Below are 23042 nucleotides of genomic sequence, written 5' to 3'. Positions count from 1 at the left end.
TCAAGTTGATTGGCCACAGAGGATTAAAATGTCACCAATTGATACCATTGGTGAAAACCTTTTTGCATTTGCCAAAACCTGACCTGTTAATTGTGCACTGTGGAGGAAATGACTTGGCACTTTGACTGGGGTAGGTCTGGAAATGCTTTTAAAGGACACCTTTGACCAATTGATGGCACTTTTTCCTCAAACTGCCTTGGTATATTCAAATATATGCCAAAGACAGAAATGGAGGTGGTCGAACCAATTTTGTCCACAAATTGAGAAATCGAGGAAGCATGTAAATAAGTCTGTTTCAGCTTACATGAGAGACCATGGAATGGGCTCCATGTACAACAATAACTTGCGTTACTACATGCAAGATATCTACAGAGGAGATGGAGTTCACTTCTCAGATGAGGGCAACAGAGTTTTCACTCTGAATTTAAGAATGTGCATTGGTACCTACTTATAAGTACCTAAATCTACCACAAACCCAAAAGCTCTTCTCAGAGCTACCCTAACTATGATCACCATAAACAAATTTTAAATGTAACTTTTTTTTTACTAATTTTCACAATTTACGCTTTCCGGAGCGCTACCCGGTACGCGCACCGGACGCTAACCGCACAAAATGTAAAAAAAAAAAAATTCTCGCACATATGGACCTCCTCAGCCACCCTCAGAAAACCTAGGGGGTCAGGATACGTCTACCGTGCCCCCTTCTACCCATTCTGAACATTATTTGCCCTCCATCTTGTGTCTCAATTCTACCGAAACACAAAATGGAGGACTCCCGTAACGCTGCCGGTTCGCGTACCGGGGCGCGCACCGGGAAGCGCTCGCTGAAAAAAGGTGGGAAAGTAATTCACAGAAAAACCACTGGAGACACTTTCACCAAATATAGATTAGCTCATACTACATACCAATCCCTACCATTTTCACAAATTTGATTGAAATTCCATTTAGTAATTTAGCCTGTAGACCTCTCTAAATACCCTGAGGTAAATTACTTCACAAAACACATCTGAAGTGTTGGAATTGACAACCAATTAAAATGTTACTTTCATTTTCTACTTTTTTTACCTGACATTTGATTGGTTATGTACCTGAATATATATAAAAAAAGAGAGAGAAACACAGCCATTTTGACTACTACTTCCTGAACTACATTGCAAGATCATTTTCACTCACAACTTAAACTTGTTTTTAAAAGGTAAGATGTTATTTTATAAATTTGAAAACATTTTCAGATAGTTATATACTATCTCTCTGTAAGAGTTAGACATTGAGAAAGGCTTGTTTATTATAATTATGGATTGATTTAGGTTTCTGTGGTATAATTATGAATTTACTTAGGCTTTTTCACAGGCACTTTTTAATAGTACTACTTCACGCCTCAAAAGTACCTGTCTGAACTTAAACCCAACAGTGCCCTATCTCTACTGATATATTTATTTTTTATGCAAATTTCAGCACAAAAATGGAAGGAGAACAGAACGTTTCCTTTGAAATTGTCCTAGAGATGAACAATGAGGAAATCATTGAACCCATTGACTTGGAATTCATGGATGAATCACGAGACCATGAACTTCTACAATGTGTAGAATCTGTGGATTTCTTACTTCAATATGAGGACGGTCAAATGTGGGAAGTTATGTTCAGTCAAAAAGAAGACATATCGGACAGTCAAATGTTAGACGTTCTATTAAATTTTGAAAAAGAATCAGAAAAATAAAATTATATTTAATATTACAAAATTGTTTGAGTCTTTAATCATTTTTATATGTAATTCATAAACTAGTACCAAATTGATTATAATGTAAAGTCAGACTTATAGTATACTGTGCACAATCACAAAAATAAATTTATATTTAATAATCATAAATACTGCTACTTAAATAAAAAAAACAAAAAAAACACAACAAAAAGAGCAATTAATAAACATACAATATTTCAAAATATCATAGTCTATCATTCTTTTTTCCTTATAGTACGCTTCCCAGACCGCTTCCCGCATGTGAACAAGGGCTGCAAAGCCCGAAACGCGTCATGGGTGGGTGATTAAGGAAAAAAACTGGAAAAATAAATTAATTTACCTGAAAGCTGTGGTCTGTCTCCTGGTTCGCCGTTCCTGCTGGATTGGAGGTGGTGTTACGGAGTTACTTTGGATATATATATATTACCTACTGGCGGTCGCCAGTAGGTATATATAGTTAGGATTTTTTCTCTATGGGTTTTTTGAAAATTCTATGTCTAATAACTTTGGCGTTTGTGGACGGAATCGGCTGAAATTTTCAGGAAAATGGCACATTTTGTTTCTGAGCAGCCCTTGAAAATTTGGGGGGGGTTCGTCCAGTGGGGGCCGAGAAAAAAGGGGGGTCCCAAAACGTGTTTTTAACATTGAGTTTTCCATAGGGCGGTTGGCCTCACTTTTAGCCCGAACGGCTGAATGGATTTGCACGAAACTTGGCAAAATTGTAGGGACTGGTAGCCCGATGTGCCTTTTGTAGGTCTCAATATATGTGCTCCAGTGGATTTTGAGAAATTAACGTTTAAAAAAAGATATATATCTGTAACAGCGGACCGGTTAGCGCTCTGGTTCGCGGACTTTTCGCGCAACGGAGCTTTGTGAAGCGAAGCTGATTGGTTCTCCGGCGTCTGTCAACATTCCAAACAGTCCGTAGCGGCCGCCATCTTGTCTCTCGGTAGGATCGAGAGACAAGAGGAGGTCAAAACAAAGGGGGAAATAACTATAAGGGGGCATAGTAGATCCTCGCTGACCCCCTAGGTTTGATGTGGAGGTTTTAAAAGGGCCCCGCGGGGCAAAAAAAAAAAATAAAAATAATAATTGAACGGCTGAATGGATTTGCACGAAACTTGGCAAAATATTAGGGACTGGTAGCCCGATGTGCCTTTGCTAGGTCTCAATATATGTGCTCCAGTGGATTTTGAGAAATTAACGTTCAAAAAAAGATATATATCTGTAACAGCGCTCCGCTTCGCGTAACGGAGGTTTGCGAAGCTGATTGGTCATTCTGTCACTGGGCTATAGTTGGGCTACATCTGGCTGATATTTGGGCTACATTTGTTTTTTTGTGTGTCTGGCGGCCATCTTTGGGCTACATTGGGCTACATTGGGCTTCATTGGGCTACATTCGGCTAATTAGCAAATAGCTCATCGCAAACTAGGAATGGTAAAGAATCGCTATTTATTCCTTAAAGTTCGCTATTTAGGAAATGCAAATAACTTTGATGATACATATGGCGGTTCATCTCTAACAAGATAAGAAGCATAGGGATAGATTTATGATGACTGGCGCATCACCAGGGATGTGTTAGTCATTCTGTGCCGCTGTTCCGTCACCTATGGTGTGCTGCATTTACAATGCGGCGCATCACGGGGCAAAAACAGCACAGATGCGTGATGTATCTGTGCCGTAAAGGTGGCGCATTGCTGGAGTTGTATCGCAAGTGTGATGAAGCTCCAGCAAGGGTCGGGGGTGCCCCTGTCGCAGGGTTTCTGTTCTCACACAGAACTGTGGACAGAGGATTGGAACCTCGGCGAATTAGGGTGTCCCAAAACTCACGTTAGTAATCAAAAACTATTTAGCAAGCTAGGTACAGTGTCACATTGGATATAACAAACTCTCAATGTTTAGACAATCCAGAATATGAACTTATAGTACCTCAGGATACGTGGAACTCATGAACAGTCGGTCGTTATATATTTCTTAGAAACCAGAACATGGAGTTAAGAAGAACACATGTGTATTTGAAATGTTTATTTACTAATGCCGTCTTCTCAGGCGTAGTACCTTAGATAATAAAAGTACACATATTATCAGTAGCAAAATTACCAGCATAGTTACTAGTACATAAAAAGTGAATGGTGATAGTATGTTAACATGCTGTAAATGAATAAGAGTTAGCAACACTTATAAGCAGCCGCGGGCCGTGGAGGGAGTTACGGTGAGGCAGGGAGGCGGGGAGGGGGAGAAGCAGGGTGGAGAATACAAGTACACATATTATCAGTAGCAAAATTACCAGCATAGTTACTAGTACATAAAAAGCGAATGGTGACAGTATGTTAACATGCTGTAAATGAATAAGAGTTAGCAACACTTATAAGCAGCCGCGGGCCGTGGAGGGAGTTACGGTGGGGCAGGGAGGCGGGGAGGGGGAGGGGCAAGGTAGAGAGGGCTCCACCCTGCTTCTCCCCCTCCCCGCCTCCCTGCCTCACCGTAACTCCCTCCACGGCCCGCGGCTGCTTATATCTCACCCTCCCTAATACACATATTATATTATTTGCTAAGAAGGTCTCTTTGTGTTGGTTTAGGGCGTGCCCATACTTTAGTGTCTTAGATTTGAAGGAATCACATCAGCATACACCAGCTCTCTCTTCATGTGAACCGCATCAACTGTTGTGTATGTGTGTTCGGCAAAGCAATATAAAACCCGCCTCATGCCCAGAATTGGCAGAAGTTGCACTTATGTTATGAGTATGAAGTCGTGGAGATCAGACCTCATAACAATTCTGTATCGTGTTGTTCTTGAAACTTTAGCACTCGCTGTACAGATATAGTTTAACAAGTAAAGCAGATAGTAGACCAATAACATATTATTCTCATGTAAACCACGATGAACTACTAGGTGGAAAGCTAAAGCAACAACTAAATGTCGTGTGCAGAAGTTGCAAAAAAGGAAAAATGGCGTTTAAACCGGTAATGAGCCCATGCTAACTTAACACGGTGTAAAGATATCCAGGACCTAGATGACACCTCCCCATGATCCGGAAACGAACTGAATAAGATAATAGAAGTGCCATCTCATGAGAGCAGATTGCAAGTTTATATGTGGACAGTCCGCAAGGTAAAGCATTAAAAACTAGGAAAATTCAATGCTAAAGAAAAATAAAACAGCCAAGTACTTTATCGAGTCTTAAGCCAATAGGCAAGGTAAATAATAAAAACTTGACAATTAAGTCAATGAATTGTCAATGAAATGCTAGTACTCAGCATATGAAACATGAAAAAGGTCTATGACATAACTGTGTATGCAAAATAAGCTGCAACAGCCTCCAACAGGAAGTCACCGTCTTCATCCGAAAACAGTTCAGCCATCCAATTTAAAAGCGGAAAAGAACATACGTGCTCTCCCAGCACCGGATCCTCTATCACCATCAGAGGACAGCTCGGTGGGTTTTCAAGAAAGCTGTGTTCCAAGAAAGACTGTGCTGCCGCCAGTAAATTCCAGGGACCAAGTAGTCCATGCATCAATGCCACAGCCATAATCCTTTCGCCAGGACAAACCAACTCGTGAGTAATGATAGGAGTCATCAGCTGATTAAAGTCGACGTCAGGAGAAACCGGTCCGCAGAGACACAAATCAATGGCCCAATCGAAATCACAGGTCAGGCAGTGAAATACAGGCTGGACACAGGTGAAGTAGGAGAACCGAAAAGATAATCCATATGCCGTGCTTAATATCGCCAACGGCATTGTGCCATAATATTCTAGCATGCGATTGCGGAACAGTGTCAGCAGCTGCAGGGTCGGAGGTTGCATAGGAGGGACATCCATATTTAAAAATGTAAAAAAGCACAAGAGCGTCCGCTGGTAATGCAAGTAAAAATGCAATCCACGAACCAGAGTGGAGAAAATGGAATGAAAGGGAGCAGGGATGACTCCAAAGATTTTCTCAAATGAAGTCACGAGACCACTGGTAACAACTTTAAAAAAGTGTGCCAGGGATTTTGTGGAGGATGCGTTAAAGATAGTCGGAAACATGTTGCTGAAATTGAAAGGCAAACCTGTGTACGGGTGTTCGCTATGTGAAGTACGAAAGTTTCACGGGCCGAACTCAAGGCCACCTCTCTCTGAGACAAAAGAGCTCTTATTCTTGTCATGCCGTTGAAACGTGTCCCAAGGTTGGTATTTGTGGCCAGATTGAAAACTCCCTATGTTCATGTGTGGGAGGAAATAGAACATTTCTGCAGCAAATAACCCGTTCACTTACTGTTACGATAAAAGGAATACTTTTAATTAACTCAGAACAATCTTCATTATTGAGCATCAAATAACTACTATTTTCCAACAACTTGAACGTGGGGATGATAGCAGGAACTGGCGTGCCTTGCAACACGCAAGCCATATTTGGTCGGTGTTTGTTGCATGAATCGTGTAACTGTATGTGCCTACACATTAGTGAATGATCTGGCGTCTCAGTGCATTCCTCTCCATTCAGATAAACTTCTTGATCATCTTTGAAACATCTGTATGTGTATGGAAGCGACCAGACCTCATGAACAAAAGCACTACCTAAAGGTTCATAAAGACCTATTGGTATATATTTCATACAATTTGAAAACTTATATAAAGCAAAAGGCAGCGTTATTAAACCGTGGATAAGGCATGTTGCCAAAAAACCCGCAATCCTCTGCTGATGATGTCACTGAGCATGTCATGAATGATGTAATATGTGACATCATCAGTAGTGGATTATGGGTAATAGTATCTCTAGTTTACTCCCCTATAGCTGTCTTTCTTTTAACATAAGTGTGTGTTTCCTTCCCTTATACTTACTGTTTTTGGTTCGCTTCCAGTTCGCGTACCAGCGAGCGAACTAGGAAGCGAACTAAGAGAAATAGAGGTTGGCACAGTTCCAAATATTGTACCAATTTTTTAATAACGGGGAGGTAGTTCTGAAAAGAACTTTTTTTTTTATTTTTCTGAACATTTTTTTAATGTTTTTGAATTTTTCGGAACAGTTTTATATTTTTTTGGGTTTTTCTTGGAGGGGGCAATGAAAACGATTCATTGTAAAGGGCTCAACAGGAGCAACAAATCAAAAAAAAGAAGTATTTATTATTTTGGGCGTTTCGGACAAACTTGCATATGATAGTCAATAGCTCTGTTGATCAGAGTGATGCTTCTTTCTCCGTAGGAAATGAATCCATCGCAAAATACGCAGGTGTGTTTTACTTCACCAAATCTCATTTGTATATTTGGCACCATCTCCCTGCCCTCTGGTCCCGTTACTTCCGGTACAACAGATCTTCTGGCCATAATAGGGAGATTATCTAGGTCGTTCCGAAACTGTGCAGCACTGTAGTTGTTAGGATGCCACCTAGTCATATGGCGATGCATTGTGTAGTTTCCGAAACTGTATTTTTTGTCGGTCCCTCTGGACAGTCTATCTTGACATATAAGGCAAGTTACGTATCTTGCATTTACTTTTTTCTGACCTTTGGGAATTTAAAAAAATTGCCAAATGAAGTTTTCTTTCCGGTGAGACGTCTTGGGCTGCTCAGGCAAAAACTGCCTCTCTTCGTGCTCGTCCTCCTGTTCCTCTTCTTCTTCTTCTTGTTGAATTACAACTTGAGCAGGTGGTCCTCTCTTCCTTGGAGGTGGTGGAGGTGGTGGGGAAGCACCAGCTGAAGCTACTAAAGAAGCCATTGCTCAGTGATCACAAAGGGTCTTTCTCTCACAATGATGAAAGTCAGAGTGAGGAAAGAAGGAGGGATTTTCATCATTTGGGAAAAACAAGAGTTCTCAACCAATCAAAAGTGTTCATTTTAGATTATATGACCTAGTCTTACATCATTAGGAAACCAAAAGTGAAATGAACCAATGAAAAGTGTTATTACCAAGTCACATGACTTGCTGTGTTTACGTTAAGCGCTTTGCAGGGCCTCCCGGTTTGCTTCCAGAAACCTGCGCTTTGGCACTCGCTTCGCGTACCAGTTCGCTAACGTAGCACGTCATATGACGTATCACGCGACAACGTGGAACGTCATGCGGACGGGAGGCGTCACGATGTTGTTTTCTAACGCGGCACTTGCGGTAAAGAAACGTTTACCGGCTCGCGGTCTATTTCGCGGCATCAAGGTCAGCTAACGGGAAGCTTCCCGATTCGCGAAGCGGGAACGAAGAAAAAAAAATATTTAAAAAAAAAATTATTCATAAACATATAAAATATATTTTTGGATTTAAAGAAGAATACATTTTACAGCTACAGATATTAGCTGTTAAAAAACCAATGAAATTCACAGAAAAAACCATAGGTTATAGACCATATATAGTTAGGAATTAGCATTTACAAAACCTTGAAAATTCACTGAAAAAACCATAGGTTATAGACCATATATAGTTAGGAATTAGCATTTAGAAAACCTTATTTTACTCACACAAAACCATTGAAATTCCATATATAGTTAGTTGCACTAACTATATATCGCGCACCCGCAATCCACTGCTGATGATGTCACATATTACATCATTCATGACATGGTCAGTGACATCACTGATGACATCACTGATGACATCTCAAATGACATCACTGATGACAACATCCAGTGACTGTATGTTTCTGTAAAGTTAAAATATGTCTTAGATATTGAAGAATGAGTGGATGTATAAGTGTCTGGATGAAGGATTTAGTAGGTGCGTGACTGACTGTATGAGTGAGTGATTAAATGTGTCTCACTGAATGCATGGGTTAGTGACTAAACTGTCTTAATTTGTGCATCATTATGTCTGTTGTGATGTAAACTGCTGCATGTGTTGATCATTAGCTATACGAGAGGCTATATGTGTTATTAATTGGTTGCCCAAGTATTTCTATGGGAGATTGAGTTTGTGTGGGGGTGGCTGGGAGGTGTGTGACTCTGTGCATAGATGTGTGAGCAGTTGATTCACTAGGTGTATGAGTTCAAGAGTGCATGTGGAAAAAGCTACATGGGCGGTTGACTGTGTGCATGAGTGTATTGATGAGTGAATGGATATCTCAATGCTACATGTCATAGTAAGTACATATGTAAAACACAGTACATGTGAGAGTTGGCATATATAAATAACTGTGCATGAGAGCCACTGAATGTGTGAGTGGCTGTATGGATCATTGTGAACTTGTATCAGGGATTGTATAAGAGAGTAAATATGTGTTAGTATATGTTTGAATAAGTAAGGTGTGTATAACTGTATAGTTGAGGAAATGGAGGTGAGATTGTTTCTTTGCATGACTGACTAGGTGTGTGAGTAACTCCATGGATGAGTGACAGTGTGTGAGTGTCTGTATACACTGAGTGTATCTAAGGTTATATTAGAGTCTGAAGAGGTTTATCGTATTAGCACAAGAATGATGTCAAATGAGATGTCATCAGTGATGTCATCAGTGATGTCATTTGAGATGTCATCAGTGATGTCATCAGTGATGTCACTGACCATGTCATGAATGATGTAATATGTGACATCATCAGCAGTGGATTGCGGGTGCGCGATATATAGTTAGTGCAACTAACTATATATGGAATTTCAATGGTTTTGTGTGAGTAAAATAAGGTTTTCTAAATGCTAATTCCTAACTATATATGGTCTATAACCTATGGTTTTTTCAGTGAATATATATATACATATATATATATACATATATATATATATAATATATATATATAATTCCTACCGACGGCCGCCAGTAGGTAGTTATAGTTAGAACCTAGTTTTCATAGGAAAAGCAATTTTTGATTTGCTAATAACTTTGGCGTCGTTTGATGAATGTTCGCGAAATTCTCGCAAATAAAAGGTCTATACAGGTCAGCTCCTACCCTGAAAGTTTGGGGGTGATTCGTCAAGCGGGGGCTGAGAAAAACGTGGGGTCTTCAATAGTGTGTTCTCGATGTTAATTTCCATAGGAAATTTTACTGCAGGCAACAGCCCGAACTGCTGAATGGAATTACACTAACCCTGGGCGAAGAACTACGCTCCGTTCGCGGAGCTTGCGGAGTTTCGGCAGCTCCGCGTTCCGCGGAGAACGCGTAGCTGTCGATAACTCCGCGATCCGGTGCGTAGCGTAGTTCTCGCGCGCTGAATAACATTATCGCGTGCGCGGCAATGGCTTACCTTCGTTCTGCGTTCGTTTTTTCCTGGTCGCTTGTGCCACCATGTTTGGAAACACTCTCGCACAGTCCCGTGCGACTGTGCGAATGCGATAACGTCATTTTGATGCGAGATAGCGTCATAAGGACGCGCGAGGATGCTTTTTGGTAAGATCGAGTTGCCGAACACGCAGAAACTGCATTCTTGCACAGAATAACTCGCGAGCATGTTAAAACCATAATAAATTACCATTTTGGTTAGGAAAAAAAAGGCAAAAAACCTTAAAGTTGTACCTTTGGCTTTATTTTTAGGGGGGAAGGACCCCTCTTTTTGTTTCTACTCTTGTTTTGCAGAGTAAGGAGGAAGGGCTCTTGAGTTTACAACTTCCTGTTCCTGTCCACCAGGCTCCTCCCAGTGCTTTGTCCATGTGGTGCTCACTTTCCTTTGGATTTTGAGCTGGAAGGATCACTTTCTGTCTGTGTTGGCTGCATTACTGATTTACCTTGGATTTAATGAGGACTTTTTGAATTGGAATTCTCTTTTTCAAGTAAGTTTGTGTAATGTATGAGTGATGTAGACTTGTGCTTGTTTGATTTGATTTTTTTTTAACAACAGTATTCAATCCTGGAATTAAATTATTGATGGAGGCCTGTACTTTCATGAGGTCCCAAATTGTAAATTTTTTCTAACATTGCATTTTGTGGAATTTAAAATGTTTCTAATTTTTAAGCCAATATGTGACCCTAGTAGCTAGTACCCCATGTAGTTAGTGTGTAGGCATGCATGAGTTCATTTTATTAACTTTCTGTGGTTGGCCTGGCCATGTGTTGGCGGCCATTTAATGTTTCCAGCCACTTTGCTCTTGCCATAGGCCTCCAACCTTGTGGCCTACTCTGGCAGTAGGCCATAGGTACTACTCATAGGGTCATGAAAGTTAATCAACTGTTTTTGTGGTGTACCCTTAATGTGAAAAACATGGATGGCTTGGATTGATATAGAAAATCTTATTTTTATGTGTGGGGTATTTCTGGTTTTGGGTGTGTTTAAACTTTAAATACTCTGTCAATTTCTGCCATTAGGTAACCCTAGGAATACAGCTTGGGTAGTTTTGGTAACTTCGCACCATGTGAGCACGTGAACTTACATTTTTTGTCGTGTTCGCGCACTCAATGTACTTGCTCGGGAACGCGAACACGACTTTTTATTCCGTTCGCGCTGCCGAACATGCCGATTTAGCATTCTCGCGGACAATATGTCCCGAGTTGCATAAAAGTTTCTCAAAAATGTTGCAGGTCTTTCTTGTGCACCTAAAAATTCCTCATTTATGTTATGTTCTCATTTTGGTAGTACTTTTCTCTTTTTGGAGCATGGACCACTTCCATTTTCTCTCCTCTGTTATTTTTTTTTTTTTTTTGGGGTGGGGTGACCAATTTGGGCGGTGGTGTGGTGTGTCCATTTTCTGAAGCAAAGCATTGTCCCTTTGCCATAGGCATTATTGTCTGTCTTCTCTTTCTTGTCATGTTGTTGTTGGTGGCCAGGCCATGTGGTGGCGGCCATTTTGTGTATGCTTCCTTTGTGATTTATTTTGCCATGTTGTTGTTGGTGGCCAGGCCATGTGGTGGAGGCCATTTTGTAAAGTTGTCCATGTTGTTGTTGGTGGCCAGGCCCTATGGTGGTGATCTTTTTGTGTATGCTTCCTTTGTGATTTATTTTGCCATGTTGTTGTTGGTGGCCAGGCCATGTGGTGGAGGCCATTTTGTAAAGTTGTCCATGTTGTTGTTGGTGGCCAGGCCCTATGGTGGTGATCTTTTTGTGTATGCTTCCTTTGTGATTTATTTTGCCATGTTGTTGTTGGTGGCCAGGCCATGTGGTGGAGGCCATTTTGTATATACATCCTTTGTGATTTTGCCATGTTGTTATTGGTGGCCAGGCCATGTGGTGGCGGCCATTTTGTGTATGCTTCCTTTGTGATATATTTTGCCATGTTGTTGTTGGTGGCCAGGCCATGTGGTGGAGGCCATTTTGTATCTACATCCTTTGTGATTTTGCCATGTTGTTGTTGGTGGCCAGGCCATGTGGTGGCGGCCATTTTGTGTATGCTTCCTTTGTGATATATTTTGCCATGTTGTTGTTGGTGGCCAGGCCCTATGTCGGCGGCCATTTTGTGTGTCCTTCCTTTGTGCTTTTGCCATAGGCATAGGCCTCCAACCTTGTGGCCTACTCTGGCAGTAGGCCATAGGTACTACTCATAGGGTCATGAAAGTTAATCAACTGTTTTTGTGGTGTACCCTTAAATGTGAAAATCATGGATGGCTTGGATTGATATAGAAAATCTTATTTTTATGTGTGGGGTATTTCTGGTTTTGGGTGTGTTTAAACTTTAAATACTCTGTCAATTTCTGCCATTAGGTAACCCTAGGAATACAGATTGGGTAGTTTTGGTAACTTCGCACCATGTGAGCACGTGAACTTACATTTTTTGTCGTGTTCGCGCACTCAATGTACTTGCTCGGGAACGCGAACACGACTTTTTATTCCGTTCGCGCTGCCGAACATGCCGATTTAGCATTCTCGCGGACAATATGTCCCGAGTTGCATAAAAGTTTCTCAAAAATGTTGCAGGTCTTTCTTGTGCACCCAAAAAAACAGAATTTGTCATTTGGTTGTTGTTTTGGGAGCCTGGGCAGGGGTTTCTTTGTATGTGTTTTTGCGGTGTTATGTTTACAACCTCTGTCTTAGCCATGGGCTATTTATTCCTTGCACATTAACCTGTCATGTGCAGCAGGCATCCTCGTTTTTCTGTCCATATTGGTATCTATAGGCCTGCTTCACTTTATTGGTTCTTTCTGGACTTCATGTGGCCTTTGAGCTGTGGTGCTGCTGGACTGGTATTATTAGTCTTCTGTTTTGTCTTTTATACATTGACCTGTGTGTCTTTCAATTGTTCATGTTGCCTTACTGCTTGTTTGACTGATGTTGTTCTGCCTTCTTTACTTGTAGGTGCACAAAAAAGACTGAGGAGGTGCTGGTTGTTTTTTCATCCATCGCTCGTTCTACCGCCAGACGGACGTCCTTCAGTTGGACGCCACGTGTGGTGTGTGACTCATCTGACCAGACATCTCTGCAATTTGTGCTGCTGTGAGCTGACTGACATCAGAAGAAGATGGGCCCTAAGAAAGCTACCAGGTCCTCCACCACAAAGAAAGTTGCTGCGAAGAAGGAACAGCAGAAGGAAGTGTCACTTAAGTCTGGTATGGACCCCAAAACCTTTTTTGGCACCCCAAAAGGTACGCCTGCAGCAGCGGGGTCTGGGGTGCAAGCTGGGACCAGCACATCTGCATTAGTGGGGGCAAGCCAGCATCCCAGGGCCAAGCACATGATGAGGGTCGAAGAGGTAGCCAGCCTTCTGCTTGCGAGCAGTGATACTGAGCCAGAACTAAACTTATCGCTGTCTCAAAGTAGTACACAATCCACGCAAGATGGAAGTGCTCAACAACCACCGCCAGCAGTAGATGTTCAACAACCACAACCACCGCCCGCAATAGGAGTTGTTCACCCACAACCACAACCACTTCCCGCAACAGTTGTTGAACAACCACAACCACCGCCCGCAACAGTTGTTGTTGAAAAACCCCAGCCCGCAATAGTACTTCCTCAAGAACAACAACCACCATCTCCGCACCAAATAGTAGTAGTTGTTCCTCCCGAAGTCGGGGCAGTTCAGGAAGTAGAGCCTCCTTCCGAGCAAGAAGAAGAGGAAGCCACTTCTGTAGGTGATCTATTTCCTTCGAATTCACCAAGGGAAAGGAGGGTTAGTGCATCGAGTTCTTCGCAAAGCATCCCTTCCGATGACCTTGATACGGATTGGCAGCCACAACTATCTGCGCATTCAAAGGAGAGACATCCCAAGAAGACCATGCTAGGAAAAAGGAAGTTTCCAGGCAGGCTTGAACTTATGGAGGTCGATGTAGGTGAGCAGGATACTGCTGGTGATAAAGACGGGTCTGACACTGTCATCATCACAAGCGTTATTCCTGGTGCAGAGGATGTAGAGACAAACATTTTCACCCTATCCAGAAATGCTGCAATGACTGATGAGCAGGTACCACGCATAACTCCTACACACTCAACACCCACAGTAACACCAGCTCCAATTTTTTCAACAGCGAAGGCCCGGCAGCATCCGACATCCAGCAGAAGCGCCACTTCAACAGAAGGAGGTAGTGGCAGTACTAGGACTGAGCTGTCCCATAGTCAAATTCCACAATCCTCCAGTCCATCCGGCATTGGCAGTGGGTCCTCCTCTTCCTATGGCAGGAGACAAAAGTTTACCTCCCCAGTGTGGGACTTCTTTACGGTTCACCCAGTTCAGGAGAACATTGCTGTATGCACCATTTGTCATGCCAATGTTAGTCGTGGTAAGCTTGGTACAAACTATGGGACTGGAGGCCAAACGACCCATTTGAAAAAAACACACGTGATCAGGTGGGAGAACCACCTTGCAAGCTTAAAAAATGTTAGCACTCGTGTTGGTGGGGATACAGTGGTACAAGGTCCACTCATGGTTGATCAGGAGGTAGAAGAAGAGGGAGACGATGACCTTCTATCTAGGAGTGGTACACAATCGACCCCTGTCGCCAGCACTGGAGTGGTAAAGACCACATCCTCCGCATCTGCAACTTCTCAGTGGCACCAGAGTCAGCTGGAAACACCAAGGAGTGCAAAGTCTGCGATGCAAGGTGGTCCGTCTAGCACAACTCAAAGACATGCAAAGCAGCTTACCATTCCTAGCATGTTAAGGCAGGAGGGAAAGTACGAGCGGAACCACCCAGTAGCACGTTTATACAATGCCAAACTTGCGAAAATGTTAGCACTGGACCTTCTCCCATTTTCATTTGTTGAGGCTGTTGGATTTCTGGAATTAGTGGCAACCCTCTGCCCAAAATGGAACGTTCCCAGTCGCTACTATTTTGCCCGAGTGGCTGTTCCAGCACTACACCACGATGTGCTGGAATTGATTGGGAAAGCCTTACAACAGAGTGTTGTCCATTGTATCCACCTGACAACAGACATGTGGAGCAGTTGCGATGCTACAGATTTCATGTGCATCACCGCACACTGGATCTCTTTTGCAGGTGTTAAAGACAAGTTAACTTCAGGCCTCCGTGACGTTGCTGGAATTTTTAATGATACGCGCAGACATGCAACTATAGCCATGTTTGGTATGGACAAAAGTCATACTGCTGAAAACATTTTGTCTGACTTTAATGACAAGGTCTTTGAATGGCTGAAACCAAGAGGCCTTAAGATTGGTTTTGTTTCCACCGACAATGGCAGTAATGTAGTGAAGGCAATGAGAGAAGGACATTATTTCAGGGTACCCTGTTTGGCACACTGCATAAACTTAGTCGTGCAAGACTTTCTGAAAAATGAAGCCAAAGTCAGCAACATAATGGCCATCTGCAGAAGAATATGCACGCACTTTAACCATTCTTTCAAAGGACGGAAGCTGCTACGGGTCATTCAGCAAGAGCATAGGTTGCCAGTCAAAGCACTGATACAGGAGGTCCCAACACGTTGGAACTCAACTTATTTCATGCTTGAGCGTCTCTTTGAGCAGTACATCCCACTGAATGCTTATGTCATGTCAAGAAGATTAGGGGATCCTACTGTTAATCTTAAAGCCCTGACCATTGAGATGTGGCAGTGGGACCTCATTAAATGCATCACAGAGATGCTACAACCCTTTGAGGTCTTCACACGTGCAGTTAGCAGGGAGGACTGTACTATGGGCCAAGCCATCCCATTGTTGTACATGCTTGAGCAACAGGTGAAGGAGGTCTGTGAAACATACGAAGGTGACGAACAAAAAGTTGATGCATATACCTTAGCCAAGGGCTTAGTCAACCGCTTGTGTGAAAATGTAAGGCTCAACAATATTGTGTCAGGTGAACATTACATAACTGCAACAATCTTGGATCCACGGTACAAATTATTTGTCAGCAGTAACGAAGTAATTCCATTTTCAGATGAGGATGTTGACAAGTACAAAACTTCCATAGCTGCGGAAGCTAATGAGTTAGAAACTGAACGGCTGTTACTTAAAGGCCTGCCACTGCCAGCCCAGGCCAGTCCAAGTACTCCTGACGCAAGTTCTTCACAGCGTGAGAGCAGTGCGTCTGCTTTCCAGCAGGCACCAACAGTACCAAAAGCAGCACCTACACGATCTGATTCAGCAGACCCAACCAAAAGCATAACTGCTTTTTTTATACAGAAAGGGATGGGTAAGTCCGTTGCTGTTGCAAAGGGAAAAGAGGACCAGCAAAGCCGAGCACCAATGAACATTGAGCGGATGGTTCAGGCCTATCTGGATGACACAACAGAGGTGTTCATGGAGCAAAGCCCATTGGTCTATTGGTATGAAAGAAGGAGACAGTGGCCAGTGCTGAGCAGGCTGGCGATAAAGTATCTGGCTTGTCCTGTAGCCAGTGTCTCCTCTGAGCGGGTTTTCAGTGCTGCTGGTGCCATTGTCACATCGAAAAGGACTAGTCTCTCCCCCAAAAGCGTGGAGCGGCTGACAATGATAAAAATGAATCAACGCTTCATACCACCAGACTATCAAGTACGTGAATCACCGCCGGATGAAGAAAGCGAGTGTGAAGAAGACGTCCTCACTACTGGGTTACATGACCTACTTCTGTCTGAACGCACAGAGTTTGAGGACGAGCTCCTCTTCCCTGACAACTAGGACAGGTATGTTAAAGGAATGATGCAATGCATTGCATAGGATTGTTTAGCCGACTCTGAGCAAATGTGCATGGAATTAAAGTATGCTAGTAGTAACTTCAGACTCACGTGATGGGCAATTTTCCCATGTTATTTAATAATATAAATTATTTATGCACTTGTGACCCTACTACTACAGGTGCAGTCAGTACTTAATTTATCGTTCGTAGTGCATGTTCATGTTGCACAACGTACATTATTTGGTGAAACAGTCCCCCCTCCACCCCCCCAACAAACACAAATGAACTTCAAATGTTTTCTTGTGAAAATAATATCTTTGTTTTATTTTTATATTTTAATAATGATAATAGAAAAATAAAATATATAACAAATGTAACCCCCTGACCCAGAGCTGTCCCTCCCTACCCTCCCCTAACCCCAACCAAATTTCAACCCAAATGTACACCCCAACTCCCACATCCCACCCACCAACAAAAGGATTAAAAAAGGGGCAAAAAACAGGGTCCATTTCAAAGCCGGCGGGCTTTCAGGTGTTTGTCCACCAGTATTTTGACACGCTCCTCTAGACCGTCCTCCTGCTTCTTCCGCTCCTCCTCCAACTTCGCTACCCGGCGGAGAATCTTTGCTTTGAAAGCACGGCACCTACACTTGCATGCATGTGGTTGTTGTTGTTGTTGTGGGGGGGCCGCCGAAGATGTAACAATGCGGCGGCGGGCGGCTGCCTGACCACGGCGACGTAGTCCTGCAGGCTTGGGGCCCGGGGCATTGGAAGAGGCAGCAGCTGCTGCCGCCGCCTCCTCCTCCTCCTCCTCGGCCTGATCCACCAGCCGGCGGTAGGCCTCTACAATTGCCTGCAGTTTCCGCTGCCGGGCCCGGACTGCCAACTCCTTCCTGGTTGGTTTTTGGGAAGGAGTAACTATAAAGAAAGAAACAGAATTGTTAATCCAAACTCCCCGCAAATCAAGAACACAACATTGATTCAACACATAGTGGGCGGCACAGTAGCACTAGCAAGCAAGCTGAGTACCAGAAATAGTGTTGCGTCTATCTTGAACATTCTACAGCCTCTATTAATTTTTCGGACTTTTTGTCACGGCTTTATGTCTGCCCTATTAGCATGGGTGTACTTCAACGGTCACACACATTAGAACGAACACCTGTCTTTTACATATCTCCTTTTGTTCCGGGAAGGCGGGAACACTCTCAAAGTAACATTAATTAACAGGGGGCAGCTAGTAGCACATGTCTAGTAAAGACTATAATACTTTATACCGCGCAACAAACCTTATTTGGTTTGTGTTTCACCAGCAACGACCCATGCACCCAGTCGTCCCCTCCTTCCCTTGCCTTTGGGTTTGCCCAAAACACCGCAGCTGCTGAGACTATCCACTAACCACCGGTATTGGGTGTGTCTCCCAACCACGCTGGCAGCTGTGTTTTCCCCTTTACATGCTTTAACAACAACCCATGCATCTGACTGCTATCAGGCACTTGCATTACTGTAGTGGTAATGCTTAGCATGCTAATGACAAGTAAAGGTAACATATATTTTCCAGTAGAGTACAGTGAGAAAGTTTTCCCCTCCCACCAAGTAATGCAGATCACTATTGAATGTAACTTACCATCGCCCGCCGCTGTTGGCTCCCCCCCCACTGCTGCTGGTGTAGGTGCCTCTGTTCCTCCTGTCCCCGCCGGGAGCGCTGAAGCAGCGCCGCTGTCCCCGTCGGCACTGGTCGATGGTAAGGGTTCTGCACCTATAAAAATAAGTACGCCTTTTTAGATGGATGCACAGCCCCCTTTGTACTTGTTCACCAAGAATGGAGTTCTTCAAAACAGTTAAGTCCAACGTACGTAATCAGTATGAGTCCACATTGCATAGTACAGCAGAGTCACTACACATATTATTAGCATTCATTGTTATGGTATGGTACCCAAGCTCATCTCATCTGTCCTGCTACTCTAGTCCTTGGAAATTGGAAGTGAACTATGTAACCTTTGTACATCAATGTATCCAGTTTTGCGCATGTGTTAACTCGCAGCTTGTTGCGCAGTACGAGAAGACGCTCTGGGGCAACACATCATTGTTCAATGCATACACCTGAAGAGGTGGGAAAGTAAAAGGGCCCGTATTTAAGTTTTCTATGTGGATTGTGGGATACAGTTTGCTTACAGGTTACACAACTTCTTTTTAGCATGGCTGCATAAAACTGGCATAAATGTATTTAATACTGTCTAACGTGCACCACTTTTGTCATTATTTTTCGGCAGGTGAGAAGATTGCCTTCTACGAAGCGGACATTTCCATAGCTTACAAAAAAAGAGGAATATCTGACCAGTATACGTTGGTGAGAGGTCTCCGATAGTTGCCACATTTCCCTATTGTGCACTAGTAGCTGTACAAATGTTGATTACTTTATTATGCCTGTTTTAACTCTGGATTTTTTCTGGTGGGCCCTTCAACGTATTGGACGGAAGCACTTAAAAACATTGATGTTACTTACTTACTTCTAACAAAATAAAGCTTTTGAATGACCACTTTGACTCTGAAGTTTATTTTCAGTGTCTGTTGTCTTAGAGACTCACACGAGTGAGTGAGCAAAAGGGGGTTTCTTAGGTAACGGTTTGTGTCCTAAAAGCATTCGGCATCTTGGTATTGGGGTTCAGGAGTGTGATTTGAACAATAGACCAATGACTCAGGCCATATAGGCTGACGTTCAGTGAATTGTGCGTTCCTCAGAGTTCTGTGACTGAGGTGTAAGTAAGGTCCAACCTGCCTATCAGTACCAACAACATCCAATTTTCGTGTGCATAGTTACATAGTTGTGTAATATGTATATAACTCCATAGGAGATAGAAGAATACCCACAAGACTAGTAGTGGTATACTAACGTTTACAAAAATACTAGACAAACATCATTCTGGATGCCTACTTGGTTGCTGTCAATTGACAAAGCACTGCAGACACATTACAGAGGAAAAAACAAGCACTGTTGGACTTACTGGGGACAGCAGCAGGATCCTCAGTAGAGGAGCTCTGTGTAACTGGTGGTTCACCCGCCGACTCGGTCCCTGTATTCTGCTTGCCCCTGGATTCTGTGGTTCATGTAAAAATTAAAATAATAAACATAGATAAATACATTGAGTGATGTGAAACATAGACATAATTGCAAATCACACTGCTACAGTGGAACAGAGCCGGAGGCAACAAATCCATGCCAGGGGCCGCAACGCAAATATGTATCCATCCTTAGAGTATTATTACATTAAGGATATCTATTGGTGCGGTGGCCCCTGAAGTTTGGTGCCCCTGTGCAGTTGCACAGCTTGCACATGCCCCCTAGAGCCGGCCCTGGCTGAGGTAAGAAGAACAAAGTAACGTTAGCATTCTTTGCAAGAAAAGGATTCCATTCATGCAGAAGAGAAGGCCGTGAAAAAAATGCTACAATATGCAAACAACGTACAATTAATAATTATCCATCCACCGCTATTTCACTGACGGACAAAGGAAGGACAAGACTCTATTAATAGCATTAACTAACTCCAGTTCTCAGCAATAAAGAAAATCTCACATCAATAAACAGCAACAGCTAGCGCCAAGTTGAAACAACACGCAAGAGCCAGTGAAGAAGAAGAACACTGTCATACAATGACAGTAGATATACCGGAATACATCGCAAATGTAACTAGGGGCAACAGTCATCGCGTTACTTATTCAGCCAATATTTACAAAGATACAATAACAATATTTAGACAACTATATATCTATATATGTATATATATATATATATATATATAATCTATATGTATATAAATATATATATATATATATATATATATATATATATATATATATACACACTTTATTTTTGGGGTAGCCACTCACCAAGACCCACAACCTCCACACCAAGCAGGTCCAACAGGTCCTGCTCCCGGTCCAAAATGTCGGCCCAGCGGTGGGACAGCTGATGGTGGGTACGCCGGATACCGGAGCAGCGGAAGACTGCACGGCGCACCTTCGCCCACCGCCGGAGACGCTCTTCAATGTGCTGGTATCCGGAGCCGGGCCTGCCGCCTGCTGCCAAAGTCAAGGGGAGGTGACGTTGGATAAAAAAGACCAGGGCGGCCAACTCCTCCTCCCCAAAAAGTTGGCGGGGCGTCACTCCTGCCGGGCGCATTCTGCCGCAAGGCAGCCTGTTTTTTTTAGGCACAGCCGCCTTGCCCTTTGAGCCGCCGATTCTGCTGGCACCCTTCACCATGGTTCTGGGTGGAGGGGAGAAGGAAAGTTGAAGACAAAAAGGTTAGGGGAAGAAAGAAGAAAGATAAAAGAAGGAAGTAATATAAAACAAGAGAAAAGTTGCAAAAAAAGTGGTAAAAGTAAAAATAAAATGAGAAATATAAACCTAGGCACAGACAGAAATAGGTAAGAAGTAAAGAAAGTTAGAAAAACTGAGGGAAAAGACCAGGATGGAAGAGATAGGAGTGAGATGCTGAAGTAGGCCCAAAACCATAGCCAGAGTGTGAAATCGAAGATGGCTCTGCCCGTCGCGACCGCCGCGGTAAGTTCGCGCGATATTTGACGCGATCACGCACTTTGGCAGTGCGAACGAGAAGATGAGTTCCCGAACATGTCTAACACAACGCGAACACGTTACTTGTGACCCGGACCCGGAAATAAGGGAACGCAAGCGGGCGGGACAAACCTCATTGAGTAACTTAGCGCGCTAGCTATCGCGAGCATGCAGGCAGCGCCCCGAACACGCGCACCGCGCTCCCGAAGACGAAAAACGGCGCGCGAACGGGTCTAGCAACCTACTACGCATGTCCGCGGAGCTACACGTAGCTCGCGGAGTGCAAGTGCGTCTTCGCGTAGCTTCGCGGAGTGCGGCTACGCGAACTACGCCCAGGGTTAAATTACACCAAATATGCAAAACGGTAGCGCTTGGTTAAGAAAGCGACCTTTTTTTAAATGATGTAGATCTGTTCAGTAGTTTCGATATCTGGAGCATCGGTGGGTTCGCGCACCCTCCCGACCATGAGCTTCACTGTGATTGGCTGCTACGATCACAAGCTTCACTGTGATTGGCTGCCAACACTCCAAACCAGGAAGTGTTTGGCAGCCATCTTGTGACTTGGTAGAACCGAGTCACAAGAAAACAATGGAAAAAAGATTTTAAAAAAAGAAAAGGGGGCAGGGTAGAAACACCCTGACACTTTAGGCCTGCTCAGGGGGTGCCACAAAGACCCCCGGGCCCCAAAAAGAAAATATATTTTTAAAAAGGCCGAATGCACTCTGGGTGTGCGAATCCGGATGATTTTTTTTTAAAATTAGCCAAAGGGTGGCCAGGTCCCGGGGGCTATCCTATAATTATATTGCGGGGGGGCGCTACCTGCCCGGGACTATGTAAATTAGGTGCAGGAGGGAGCATGACCCTTCCGCAGCCCAGGGGCCCGACACCTCCCCGGGGCTTGTTTTGTAATTAGTGGGGGCCTCTGAGGCCCTCCTAAGCCCCAGGGACCACCACCCCCAGGGCTTTAATTAAATATGCAGGGGGGGTCTCGCAGGCCCCCCGATGATTCAGCGACCACCACCTCCCCTGGGCTTTGAAAATAGAGGGAGGGGGGCGTGCGGCCCCCCCTCCTGGAGTCCTTGTGGGCCCTTGGGGGCCGCTACCCCCCAGGGCCGGCTCATGCATTGTCCCGGGGTACCCACACCCGGGACATTGTTGTTTGTTATGACAGGGCGGGATCATGACTCCCGCCCTGTCACAGCAAACCCTGCTTTGCTTCATTGAAGCGAGAGGAGGAAAACCTGCTCTCACTTCAATGTAGCAAAGCAGGATTGCTTTTGGGCAAGTGGAGCTGCATGTTAGCAGCTCCCCTTGACCAAAAGCAATGCCAGTTCCCGCAGGAGGTGGGGAGCCGGCGGGACTGTGGGGGCAATAGGGCTCCCTCCACGGTCCCCAATGAAGAGGCCAGGCCCCGGGGGATGGGGTCCCCAGGGCCAGAAGTGGACAAGGAAGGGGGACCACGCTGCCCCCTTCCTAATTATTAATAAAAACATTCAAAAAGTGGGCATGCCCCGGGGGATGGGGTCCTCGGGGCAAATATAAATTAATAGAAGTGGACCGCTTTTTAAAATAAAAGTTTGGAGTGGCGATCCTAACGTGGGGCTCAGCACGGTCCCCTAGTGTGAACACGTTGGGTGTGCGGCTCTCAGCGCGACAGCTAGTGTGAACGTGTTGGGTGCACAGCTCTCAGCGTGGCCCCCTAGATGTGAACGCGCTGGGTGCCTGGCTCTCAGTCCGGCACCCGAGTACTTCACAGGTCTTTAAAAGACCATTTACCTGTAAATTAGGCTTTGTTGTGATTTCACCCCTTCTTAGAGCCCCTGCATCTCCACTCTGTCTATGATGGAAGAATTAGCCCCCCAAATGTTTATCA

The 23042-nt window shown here is 44.0% G+C and overlaps 1 protein-coding gene and 1 long non-coding RNA gene across 3 annotated transcripts; one reads left to right on the top strand and one right to left on the bottom strand.

Moving 5' to 3' along the window:
* The first annotated feature begins 10106 nt into the window (after nucleotides 1-10106).
* Nucleotides 10107-19134, top strand: LOC144791691 (zinc finger BED domain-containing protein 6-like). 2 transcript variants are annotated; one of them, XM_078666434.1, is made up of 3 exons: nucleotides 10107-10401; nucleotides 12855-16607; nucleotides 18870-19134. In XM_078666434.1, the coding sequence occupies exon 2, from the start codon at nucleotides 13018-13020 to the stop codon at nucleotides 16600-16602; it is 3585 nt and encodes a 1194-aa protein (XP_078522560.1). In that variant the 5' UTR covers nucleotides 10107-10401; nucleotides 12855-13017; the 3' UTR covers nucleotides 16603-16607; nucleotides 18870-19134. The 2 variants fall into 2 exon arrangements, with proteins under 2 accessions (XP_078522560.1, XP_078522559.1); XM_078666433.1 differs by lacking the exon at nucleotides 10107-10401 and having other exon boundaries at nucleotides 12462-16607.
* Nucleotides 16614-19668, bottom strand: LOC144791692 (uncharacterized). Its single transcript, XR_013602448.1, has 3 exons — nucleotides 19602-19668; nucleotides 18224-18355; nucleotides 16614-17517 (listed from the first exon to the last, which is right to left on the bottom strand). It is a non-coding gene; the product is annotated as an uncharacterized LOC144791692 (long non-coding RNA).
* Nucleotides 19669-23042: the final 3374 nt, after the last annotated feature.

The sequence above is a fragment of the Lissotriton helveticus genome, chromosome 11 (genome assembly GCF_964261635.1).
Source record: "Lissotriton helveticus chromosome 11, aLisHel1.1, whole genome shotgun sequence".
Lineage (NCBI taxonomy): Eukaryota > Metazoa > Chordata > Amphibia > Caudata > Salamandridae > Lissotriton > Lissotriton helveticus.
The sequence above is the reverse complement of the archived record's forward strand: the minus strand, read 5'-3'. Positions and strand labels throughout refer to the sequence as shown.

Excerpts from the sequence above, each read along its gene's own strand:
- LOC144791691 (XM_078666434.1), top strand. The coding sequence starts at position 13,018 with ATGGGCCCTAAGAAAGCTACCAGGTCCTCCACCACAAAGAAAGTTGCT.